The sequence below is a fragment of the Argiope bruennichi genome, chromosome 6 (genome assembly GCF_947563725.1).
Source record: "Argiope bruennichi chromosome 6, qqArgBrue1.1, whole genome shotgun sequence".
Classification (NCBI taxonomy): Eukaryota; Metazoa; Arthropoda; class Arachnida; order Araneae; family Araneidae; genus Argiope; species Argiope bruennichi.
Window position 1 is genome coordinate 108992982 of NC_079156.1, and position 12852 is coordinate 109005833.

Below are 12852 nucleotides of genomic sequence, written 5' to 3' on the forward strand. Positions count from 1 at the left end.
GTAAAATTTGCCAGATTCAAGCTTAAAATCTATATTTCGTAACTATTGTTAACCATGCCAATGGCATGTAAGACATTCGTAGCCTTACCCAATGTTCACAATTTTTTGGGGGTGGGGGGGGGGTCAAAGCGATAAAACCTTTAGTGGAGAATGTGCGAGAAAGTTCCGAGAGAACCACTCCGGAAGATTGGGAATATGTCGGCGAACGCAGTTACCCAAAAATGCAATGAACCACTAGGGTGAATTTCGGCATGTAGTTTTTACTCGAAAATTGAAGATATATATTTATTTTTGAACTGGAGATTAGGCAATTGCTATTTTGTTTATTGCATTATGAAACTACGCAGGAGTTTTATTAAAAAAACATTAATATCTGGTTTGTTATTCCAGTTAAATATACAGGATGGTTATAATTAAACTTCCCCTATAAACAGCATCCTACAACGCAAACGGGTGAACGGATTGCAGCGAAACTTGCTATACAGACTATAAACGAGATGCGCTCATGGAATTTCGAGAAAAAAAAATTAGTTTCAAAATGTCCACCAGAAGTTGCCTTTTCCCGAAAAACATTAATTTTAACACAATAAACGACCAAAACGGAATTCAGAAACAATATTAACATTTACTGACTAGTTTCTGATCACCTTGTCATCGAATCACATTAAGTAAAGATGAGAAAAAAATAACAGTACACTTTTTTAGGGAAAAAATTCAGTTTGCAGAAACAAGAAGAGATTAGAACGAAATTGCACAAGAGGAGCAGATGTTAATCATGTCCAGGATGATGTAGGAAAAGGTGTTCCATGTGACCACCCTCATTCACTTGCAAAATTTCAAGTCGATGGACAGTGTATTCAACAGCAGATCGTAACTAATCAATTGTGATGCTTCGCACAGGAAGCGTTATGGAGCTCTTTAAGTATTCAACGTCGCAACAAGATACCGGCATCATCACAACCGGAAACTTCGACATGAAACATGAAAACGACTGTAAACGTTTCTTATCCTAACCTGTTTTGCATAAAGCTTCCCTTCTTCGCAAGCATGCAAATCTCGATATTTTTTTCGTAGAATTGGCAGCTTTTCCCGGTTTTACATTTTATAACTCATAATTCTTGTTGTGGATTATTAATATTGTTTCTGTATTCCGTTGTGGGCATTTACTGTGTTAAATTTACTGTTTTTCTAGAAAAAGCGCACTCTGGTGGTCATTTTGGAGCTTCTTTTTTTTCGAAATTCCGTGAGTGCATCTCGTGTATAATCTATATACAAAATTTCGCTGCAATCCGTTCACCCGTTTGCGTTATATGATGCTGTTTATAGGGGAAGTTTAATTATAACCACCCTGTACATTTTTAATATAGAATTAAATTTCTTTTAAATATCGCATGTGATTTGAAAATATTATGTAAACTTCTGTTGTGGAGGTCTATGATGGCTCCACAATTGAGATTGAGAACTAAATAATGCGGTGTAACTAATTTAAATAAACTAAGGAAATGCGGTGTAGCTATAAGGATGAAAACGATGCTTCTATAAAATGCGGTTTATTTCTATGAGGAGGGGCATGGAGTCACCCCACTACCAACGGTAAGCATCGCGTTCCGAGTTCTTAACAGTTCTGGCGGGTCATGACCCCGCGCAGTTACAAAAAAGGAGCAACCCTAGAATGGGCGCTTGCCAACTTGGCGCGTTGGTAGCAAAGTACTGAACATGCCGCCCCCGTTGAAATATACATTTCAATAATTACAATTACATTTTTTGTAAAAACAAGGGAGACAATTAATGCAGTAAATATATGAAAATAACAAAATGACATTAATAATTCTTAAGAAATATAAATAGTTGCACTAGCACTGAAAAAGAAAATACAAATAAAGATAAATAACAATGAATATTGAAGTTTTCAGATATAATATTCATCACAAATATTAAAGAGAATCTTACAGATTTCAAGGTACACATTTAGAAATTAATTATGTAAGAAGAAATTAGACTTCCAATGGCAAAAGTGCAATTTTAGAAATGGATCGTTTATAGATACCAGAATGAGTTTTAACATTTACTACTCTTACTACATTGTCTTTACCATAGAATACATTTACAATTCTACCTAAAATCCATTTACAACATGGAAAATTTTCTTCTTTGAGCAAAACCATGTCACCAATTTTTAAATTTTGGTTCTTAATTATCCATTTATGTCTTTGTTGCAAAGTACTTAAATAATTATTTTGCCATCTTTTCCATATGACTTGTACCATTTTTGAGGTTCTTTGCCATAAATTCAATCTATTATTTTCCGTGTTTGTTAAATTTGGTTCAACAATGGATGTGATTGGCCTACCAATAAGAAAATGTCCAGGTGTCAGAATTTCCAGATCGTCCATGTCACTAGACAAAGGAGTAATAGGACGGGAATTCAAAATTCCTTCGATCTGATGCAGAATAGTAAACAATTCCTCATATGTCAACTTTGAAAGTCCAACAACACGTTTGAGATGGTATTTGAAGGATTTGACACCTGCCTCCCATAAGCCACCAAAGTTAGGTGCTCTGGGTGGAAGAAATTTCCATTGAATGCCCTCTTCAGATAAAAAATTTGATAAATATTCATCATGTTTAGTTACCATAAGAGCTAATCTCTTTAATTCAGAATTACCACTTACAAAATTCTTACCATTATCACTAAAAATAAATTGCGATTTACCTCGTCTTGAAAAGAACCTTTTGAGGCATGCAATGAATGCTTCAGAAGTTAGATCAGAAACAATATCTAAGTGAATACATTTAGTAACCATACAGATAAATATACAAACATAAATTTTATGATATAAACCTTTCCTTTGACCTTTATACTTTATGAAAAACGGTCCACAGAAGTCGATACCTGTACAGTTAAAAGGAGAATTTACATTCACACGTTCTTTTGGCAAATTGCCCATAATTTGTTCATTAGTCAAAGGTTTTGCTTTGAAACAGGTAATACAACTGTGGACAATTTTTCTACAAACATTCCTTCCATTTAAGGGCCAGAATTCTCTACGAACACAATACAATAAATTTTGTGGTCCAATATGCAAATTTTTCAAATGAAAATACATAACAATACTTTTTGTTAAATTACTTTTGTCAGGTAACATAACTGGATGTCTCTGGTCAAAATTTACACTGCTGTGTTGAATACGACCTCCTACTCTCAAAATTCCATCTTCATCAAGAAAAGGATTTAGATTTTTAATCTTACCTGTGGGTTGTTTTCCATGAAGAAGTAAATTTATATCACTCTGAAATGTAATTTCTTGCACAGATTTTACCAAGAATGATTTACCCCTTTGTAATTCTACTGCAGAAAGAGGTCCATACAACCTATTCTTAGGATTTCTTAAATTGATACAAAACCTAAAAAGAAAACTTACAATACGAATTAATTTAGAATATTTGTTAGTAATACATAAAAGTAAATCTAAAAATGTAGCATCCACACTTAAAGTTAGAGTCTTATTAGTCTCTCCTTTCAGTTCATGAAAATATTCGTCATCAGTAGGAATGTTACTTTCATTACTAAGTTCAACAGTAACTTGTTGAAGAAACTGTGGACCATTCCACCACAAATGATTGTTCATAAGTTGATGAGGAGTCATACCACGTGAAATAATATCAGCAGGATTTTCACAAGTTTTTACATGATGCCAGGAAAATTCTTTCGTCAGCTCTTGGATGCGGGAAATTCTATTTGAGACAAACACCTTAAGCAGATGCGATGAAGTAATAATCCAGGCCAGCACTATAGTCGAATCTGAGTAGAGGCAAATTTTATCTATTTTCAGGTTAAGAGATGACACAGTTTTAGAAGCGAGCTTAGCAAGAAGCTCAGCAGCACATAGCTCAAGACGGGGTATTGTCATCACCTTAATAGGAGCAACTTTAGATTTGCTGCATAGTAGAGAAACCTTCACATGATTCAATATAGTAACACAACGAAGATAGATGACTGCACCATAAGCATCTTTCGATGCGTCAGCAAAACCATGTAGTTCAACTTCCTTGATGGAGTCAGTTAGAATGCAACGAGGAATCTGCATCTTTGTAATATCCCCTAAACAATATCTGAATATTTCCCATTCGTGCTTTTCCTGATGTGGTAACACTTGATCCCATTCAATTTTGCGTAGCCAAAATCTCTGGAGGAAGATCTTTGCCTTTACTGTCACTGGTCCTAGAAGACCAAGTGGGTCAAAAAGTTTAGCTATATCAGTCAAAACAGTTCGCTTTGTGGGAATGCTAGTTGATGGAGTGACATTGAAACCAAAGCAGTCTTCTTTTGGGTTCCATTTTAAGCCAAGAGTTTTAATTGTATTTTTATCAGAATCACCAAACTGATAACATTGATCTTCAGATGGAACAGATTCTAAAAGCATTTCATTGTTTGCACACCATTTGTGCAAATCCATGCCACCAGCTTTTAGAAGAGAAATCAATTCTTGCTGTAATTTTATTGCAGTAGAAACGTCATCTGCACCAGAGAGAACATCATCAACATAAAAATCTTTTAAGGTTACAGCAGATGCTAAAGGAAATTTGTGTTGCTCATCTATTGCTAATTGGTTTAGCACTCTCGTAACTAAGTAGGGAGCAGATTTGGTGCCGTATGTAACTGTAAGAAGCTTATAAAATGAAGGTTCCTCAGAACTCCTGGTTTTCCAAAGAATGCATTGAAAATTACACTGCTCAGGATTAACCCAAATCTGTCTGTACATTTTCATGACATCAGCAGTAAATGCAACCTTGTGCTTTCGGAATCTCAATAAGATTGAAAACAAGTCATTTTGAACAACACCTCCTTTTAGCAAACAGTTATTCAGAGATACACCTGAAGTAGATGCAGCTGAGGCATCGAAAACTACGCGTAACTTTGTTGTACTACTATCAGCCTTGTAAACGCCGTGATGAGGCATGACATATTTTACATTCTCAATACTATCTAATTTTTGCATATGACCCAATTGCTCATATTCTTTCATAAAATTACAATAAAGATTAGAAAAATTCGGATCATTATTTAATCGCTTCCAGAGACTATCTAATCTTTGTTTTGCAGTTTGAATGGAATTGCCCAATTGCATATTCTTCTTAAGAGGAAGGTTAACAATATATTTACCTTGCTCATCCCTACGATAAGTTTGCACGAAATTTTCTTCGCATTCTAATTCTTCTTTGTTTTTAGATGTAGGTGTATCTAAAATATTTTCAACTTCCCAAAATTTCTTTAACAAATTATCTAAGTTATCTATTTGAGAGATTAAACCACAATGATGTGATTCCTGTTTACCTCGAATTGTTCCACTTAGTATATGTCCAAATACAGTTTCTTGCAAAATTAAGGAATTATTTATATCAAATCTATTTTCTTTTAAGATACGAAAGAATATTTCTGCCCCTATTAATATATCCACTTTTTTGGGGGAAAAGAATTCCGAATCTGCTAATTGGACGTAAGGCGGAATTTCTATTCCTTCTAAATCAATAAATGTGGATGGCATTAGATCTGTGATTTTCGGAATGACCAAGAAATCTAGTGTTGCAGTAAAAGAACCATCCGAGTTCAAAATAGTGGAGGTACTTTTTCTTTTCACATTAAGAGTAGTATCGGAAATCCCTGATATTGGAACATTTATTTTTTCTTTCTTTAAACCAAGTGCATTGGCGAAATCAGATGTCATCAAATTACACATGCTTCCAGAATCTAATAAAGCCCTACCCTTTCTGACAGTTCCGAAACTATCCAAAACATAAACAACAGCCGTAGCTAGAATCACTCTTTTCTTCTGCGTAACGAAACAGGAAGTCAGGGGGGAAGGGTTGCACGACGAACAGGGGTCAGCAACTGAGGGAGTCTGCCTTGAATTCATTGAGGATGAGTCATCGCTTACTGTGGACACCTGCATCCGGTGTAATAGAGTATGATGCTTTGCTTTGCAAGTGAAACAAGTGTGTTTCGATTTACATTGAGCGATTTTGTGAGATCCGAAACAGTTTAAACATAAATGTTTTTCTCGAACAGTTTCATATCGCTTTTGCGGAGAGAATTGCAAAAACTGATCGCATTTATGCAATGGATGATCAGCGTTTCTACACAGTATACAATACTTGGGATTATTCGATGGCTTAACAAATAGAGTTCGTGCTTTATTTTTCTGTTCACTAACATCCGAATATTTAGATTTGTATGGAATATTGTGCCCAATGGCATTTAAAACTTGATATCTTCTTTCTAAAAATTCTATGAAATCATCAAAATCAGGAACTTCCTTGTTTACTAAGGAAAGTTCAAACTGCTTTCGAGATTCGCGGTCTAATTTTTGCAAAATTATATTTATTAAAATAGCATCTGACAATTCATTACGTTCATATTTTAAAACATTTAATGCTCTTAAATTTTTAAGAATACAATCTATTAAATTGCGTAAGTCTTTCGCGGATTCATGAACAATTTTTTCTTGATTAATTATATTTTTGATATGGGTGTCTACAATTACACGTTTATTTTCGAATCTTTCTACTAAAGCTTTCAGAAGGGAATCATACATATGTATCTTCAGACGTTTCTATCAATTTTGCATCGTTTCTCAAACATGAACGTAAATAGTAGCACTTTTGGTTTTCAGTTAAATTGGGATTATCATTTATTAAATTTAGGAATTGTTGCTTAAAGGAATTCCATTCTTCTATTTTACCGTTAAACAATGGAAGAGGTATTTCCGGTAATCTAATTGAAGTAACTTTATCTATGGACTCTTTAATAATAGCACCATTTGTAGAATTAGAAACAGAAGTAGATTTGAGATCATGTAAAATGGATTTGAGGCTTACCTCTATTTTCAAAATTTCATCCTCGAGTTCGGATAGATTGGATTCCACTTGATCAAAGTCATTGTCCGACACAGTCCTATAATATTCGTTTCTCAGTTCTTCAAATCTTGTACTTGTTCTCGAAAGAATATCCAGTTGGGTAATCACTGTCGATTCAGTTAAATGTTCTCCTTTTTCAATGAATGTTCGCAGTTTTGTCAACTGTCCTCTAATACTCCCCTTTCTTCTATTCAAGACAACTAAATCACTTGCCATAACTAATTTGAATGGATATCAAATAGAAATCCAGTGCGCTCAGGCTCCAACGGACCAAAAATGTTGTGGAGGTCTATGATGGCTCCACAATTGAGATTGAGAACTAAATAATGCGGTGTAACTAATTTAAATAAACTAAGGAAATGCGGTGTAGCTATAAGGATGAAAACGATGCTTCTATAAAATGCGGTTTATTTCTATGAGGAGGGGCATGGAGTCACCCCACTACCAACGGTAAGCATCGCGTTCCGAGTTCTTAACAGTTCTGGCGGGTCATGACCCCGCGCAGTTACAAAAAAGGAGCAACCCTAGAATGGGTGCTTGCCAACTTGGCGCGTTGGTAGCAAAGTACTGAACAACTTCTATTCATTGAATCTCGTTATTTACTTGTCTTTTGATTGTAAAACCTGAGTAAATATTGCATACATTTTGACTTCATCCACACGTACATTTCGCACATACAGATTTATTCGTGGAATTAAAAGCATGTATTCGTGAGTGGGCTTAAAAATGCAACTGTGTCATTGCTGTTAAAACATTATTTTAAATTTAAACTAGATACAAATATAGTTTTCTTCGTTTAATATTTTCCAAAGCTATCATTTGTAAGCATAAACTTCTTGAAAATAAAAAATATAAATGATAACTGTCAATAAAAGACAATTTTGATTTCTTTCAGAATTATTTCTGTTACTGCCAGGATTGTGTACGTAGATAACATAGTATGAATTTTGGTTGTTTAATGATAATTCCGAAGAAAAGTAATTTTTAATTGCGAGTTATAAATTATATCCTTATATGGGAATGGGAGCGAACTTCGATTTTAATTAGTTAATATTTTCAATGCTAACGTATTTTTATTTTCTGTGTATGTAAGTTCGCAATTCTGTAGCAAATACTAATCTTTTCTTCATTTCAGCTACATATTTTAAAAGATAAGATAAATCCTAACTGAACTTTATTAATTTGAAGAAAAAAAGATATAATTACTGTCAGAAGTCATGTTTTTCTTAGCCTGTTTTGTCAAAGCAGCAGAGTTTCTTTTTTAATCCCTTTCTATATTTTTTTTAGTTTTAGCACGGCATCATTAGATTTCAATGTTTTAAAGTTAATATGTACCTGTCAGTGATAATCCTTGTTTTAACATTTGATTTGTTTACATATTCCTATTCTTCACTGAGGAAAAGCCTTACATTTTTCAAGAGATTTAACCGAAGAGTTCGGCGATATATTTAGACTGACAGGAGTTTGGGTCAGAATCCGCGTTGATGAATCTTCAGTGGTTGAACACTGAATCAGGCATGAGATCTGGATGAATCAGCGGCCTGTCAGTTACAGATGAAAGCAGAAACTCGTCATCAGTAAAAATATTTTTTATTAAAAAGAGAAACCCCTATTACATTGAAACTTCCATGATATTATTAGGAGTCATAAATTTTGTAAATCAATTTAGCCACAACATATATGATAAATGGTTTGATTACTAATACTTGATATTAACCCTTGGCACTCGGAAAAGTAATTTGATGCATAATTATTTACTTAATGTAAGGGCTTGTTTATTGCTCCTAAATATATATATATATATATATATATATATATATATATATATATATATATATATATATATATTTAGAATAATTTCCTAATTTCTAAGTGGTTTAACCTTTAGGTTGAATTTCCCCGAAAAATTAATCAAAGTCTTTTTACCGTTCTGTAGGTATTTTTAACGATCAAAATTGAAAAATAAATAAATAAAATGTCAAAACGATGCACCGTTTTGAATGATGAATGACAGTCACCATCCGAGTGTGATGAGTTAATGTCCAGTTGTTCATTGCCTGGTTGTAATAAAATCGTGGGAAGGCCAAGTACATCCCTATCAAGCAGTTACATTCGAAGATTATTGTGAGGATAAAAGACCATAATAGTCACACCATTTTACTTTTACCATTTCAATAATCGGCATAGTTACGTGACCTTCGTGGTTGTCAAGGAATGACAGTACAGAGTTTTTAGGGTACGGTCGGAAGAAAATCGATAAAATGCTTACAATATAGTTTCTAAAAGCGATATAAATATTGAAAAGTCATATATAAAAAATAATCACGTAAGAAAAGTATCGTAAGCTGATAGTAAAGGTTAAACCACTTAGAATTAAGATATTCTGCCAATTTTAATTCTAAGATTGTACATACTGTACATGCTGTAGTAAATTATGAACTTAAGTAAGCTTGAAATTTGATAATATTTCAATTAATATTTCTTCCAAAAGCAAATTTCCATTCTACAAAAGAAATAAGTTACTGCTGTCTTTTAAAACATATTTATCTATTTATAACAAAATGGTTTTTAAGATTTGAAAGGAAATCTCTTGTGATAGATCCTATGACCAAGGATCAAATAAAGATTGCACACATAAACTACCCTCGCATTCTGATAAAATGATCATGGATGAAATATCTCTATTTTTCTCTAAATAAAAAATATTGTTTCTATGAACTGATAAACGGTACAACATAGTATAGTTTGACATTTTAACCTCTATAACCCATTTTTGGTTAGGAAAAGAAGAATCAGTGTTTGAATAAACTAAGATTACCAGGCCGGGATAGCCTGGTTAGAGCGTCGGATTCGCGTCCCTTATGTTGCGAGTTCGAACCCCACCAGCCGAAGGTTCCCCGCGTGCTTGGTGGCTGACGCGCGTTAAATCTGTCGTGGTCACAAAGTCCTCCATGTCGAGAGTAATACCACTGGGGATACTGGATCAGGGGTGATCGTTCTCTGAATCAGGTCTAAATTACGATCTGTGTTTGAGTGAATGAAATGCGTGAATGAAGTCCGCCCCGTAAAAAGGGTTGTGACGTGGGTGTAGCTAAGTCGTTCTCTTGGCCCTAGATGGCGCTACTTTTGAAACAAGAGGCGCTCTCCCCTCAGGCTTAAATCGGCTGTCTACGAACAGCGGGCTTGTCCATGGCAAGTGCCATAAGAAACAACAACAACAAGATTACTAGTCTATTTATATTGCTTACATATTAACATCCTTTCTTGATTATATTATTAAACTCATGGTAGTGGTCTCCCTAAAATTTTCTCGCATACTCTCTAATAAACTTGCCATGCCGGAGAATGCCTTGCATGACACTGGTGTACAATAGTTACGAAATATTAGCTTTGGGCGTGAATTCAGCATTTTTACTGAATCTATTGTGTGATCCTTGGCGAGTGTTTTATGGATTAATCCCTGGCATGTAGTTAATAATAACCGAAAATCGAATTTGAGTTTTAAATTAGTTTTTCCCAACCCATTGAAATAAAGATTTAGCACAAAACTGCATTTGTAGTCCACAAAATTTCATACCTAATATGATATATTTAAATCATTGTGTTGTAACGGATTGTTATGAGCAAGGATAGAACCTGGGATTTTGTGGTTCGCAGCCAAGTAACAAGACAAAAGCAATTGCCCGTGTTTCGTAGCTGTTATCTGGCTTATAAGCTTTTCACCACAGTACCCTTCGTCCAGTGAGTCGGAGGTGAGACGAACGATATGACTGTTGAGTGGTGATGTATTAGCTGTTGAGTCTAATGTGCCTGCACCCATTTGAGTTACGCCAAGCGTTATGGCGAGCGTACGTGGGTGAGTGAGTGGTTGCTATTGCGGCAAGCGAGTCTGATGACTTTGTGTTGCTGCGGCAAGTGAATCTGACGACTTTGGGTTGCTGAGGGTAGATGGCGCTACAATAGCTGTAGGAAGGTTGAAGGTTCATCGCCCGAGATTACCAATGTAACGGATTGGTATGAGAGAGAATAGAACTTGGGACCTTGCGGTTTGCAGCCGATTAACAAGACCACAATACAAAAGCAATTGCCCGTGTTTCGTAGCTGTTATCTGGCTTATAAGCTTTTCACCACAGTGTTTTTGAATTATCTCTTTACATGTTTCTGAAAGTACCGATCGATAGACGGTCAACTCCTTGCTGATTTTGTCTCAAACTTTGACAGATGTCTACACTATAGATGTTAAATCGGTGTACCGAATCTTGTCTATGTAGTTATCTTTGTTTTGTAGTGATCGTGTTAATTTATATTCGAACAGCCGGACAGATGGACTTCCTCTAACCTTATTTTGATCAAAATTTCATACAAATCTGTAACTTTGTTGTAAAGACCGTGTACCAAAATTCAACTGTCTAGCTCAAAACGAGGCCGCGGTGGCTTTTTGGTAAGGTCTCGGCTTGTGAGCCATAAGGTTTCAGGTTCGAGACCCGATTCCACCGAACAACCGTCGTGTAAGGGTGTCTGTTGCACGTTAAATCCGTCATGCCGAACATCCTCCAGCTGGTGTGGTGTGGTGTGGCGTGGAGAGGGGTTGCCAGATCAGGTGTCGTCCTCGTCATCTGACCGCGGTTCAAAATTACGAGCTCCTTCCCAAAATAGCCCTAGTGTTGCTTTACAACGGGACGTTAATATAACTTAACTAAACTAGCTCAAAACGTTTTTGAGTTATGATTGTCACAGACAGATAGACGGAAATTTTCTAAAAATATTTTTTTCGTACCCAGGGAAGTCTAAACCTAGATGTTCGTCAAAATCTCGAGTTCAATTTTTAACGATTATTTACGCATACGAGAAAATAGAAACTCTTTCAGGCAAAAGGTAGTGTTTGTAATACTTATTTTTTAGTCGCAAAATCTGATAAATATCTTTATACATCAAAGTAATCATTTCTTTAAAATAACAATAAGTTAAATTTAGCAACTGGTGATTAATCTTTGTACTACAAACAAAAACTTTCAAATTTTGTTGCCATTAGCCAGTACAGAAAAAGTAGTCAAAAGGACAACACTCTCTCCTTTACTCTCAAATAGGAGGAAAACCATTAACGATTTTTTTATGTTTATCACTAAAACTATCAAGTGTCTAAATCCAATGTTTAACAATAACAGTAAGAGAAACCCTCGAAGAGGAAAGTTTGAAATTCTAATGCATAAACAATTAACTACGAATAATATAAACACGAAGCTTCTCAATAACTCTAAACAACTTTTGTTTCAGAAAGAAAGTAATTAACAATACAAAGCAGTTTAAAAAATAGTGTCGATTCGTATGTTTTAAGAACTAATTCGGTACAAGAAAAAAGTTTGATAAATAGGGATTTCGAGAGTTTACAAATACAGCATTTTGACTTTCGAAAGTTGTTGTAAAATTCTTATTTTTTACCCTGCCTTCTTTAATTGTTTTATATTTATCAGCGTCCAGGTAATCTTGTGCCAGCAATTTGCCATCAAAGTTGGATTACAAGTTTTTGACTTGGTGGCATTGAACTCTTAAAGAAGCATGAACGCTCAAGACAGAAATTAGCGAAATCAAGGTTATATGGATGTCATTAATAAAGGAAATGAAATAGTGACGGAAAATATCAACTTACTTTTAAAGAGTAAAACAAAGGTGAGTTATGGAAGAAAATGTTTATTTGGAGGATTAATTTTGAAAGTAATTATGAGTCCCAGCCCTAAATGGGATCTTGCACAGGAATTTTAGGATCTCGGAAACATTGATAGCAAGCCCTTGTTTCATTTTTTTATGTTAATAAAAAAAAAATTGAAAAGATCATCTTTATTTGAAATATTTTGTTATAATTTCTCCAACTTAATATTTTAAAAAATACATGATTTGTTTGTCATTAATGAATGTTTTCCTACACATACATAAACGCTT

The 12852-nt window shown here is 34.6% G+C and overlaps 1 protein-coding gene across 1 annotated transcript; it reads right to left on the reverse strand.

Annotated features, from left to right (window-relative positions):
• Positions 1–1994: 1994 nt before the first annotated feature.
• On the reverse strand, positions 1995–7131 carry LOC129971889 (uncharacterized). The gene is made up of 4 exons (XM_056085866.1): positions 6741–7131; positions 3458–6358; positions 3131–3349; positions 1995–2779 (listed from the first exon to the last, which is right to left on the reverse strand). The coding sequence occupies exons 1-4, from the start codon at positions 7129–7131 to the stop codon at positions 1995–1997; spliced, it is 4296 nt and encodes a 1431-aa protein (XP_055941841.1).
• Positions 7132–12852: the final 5721 nt, after the last annotated feature.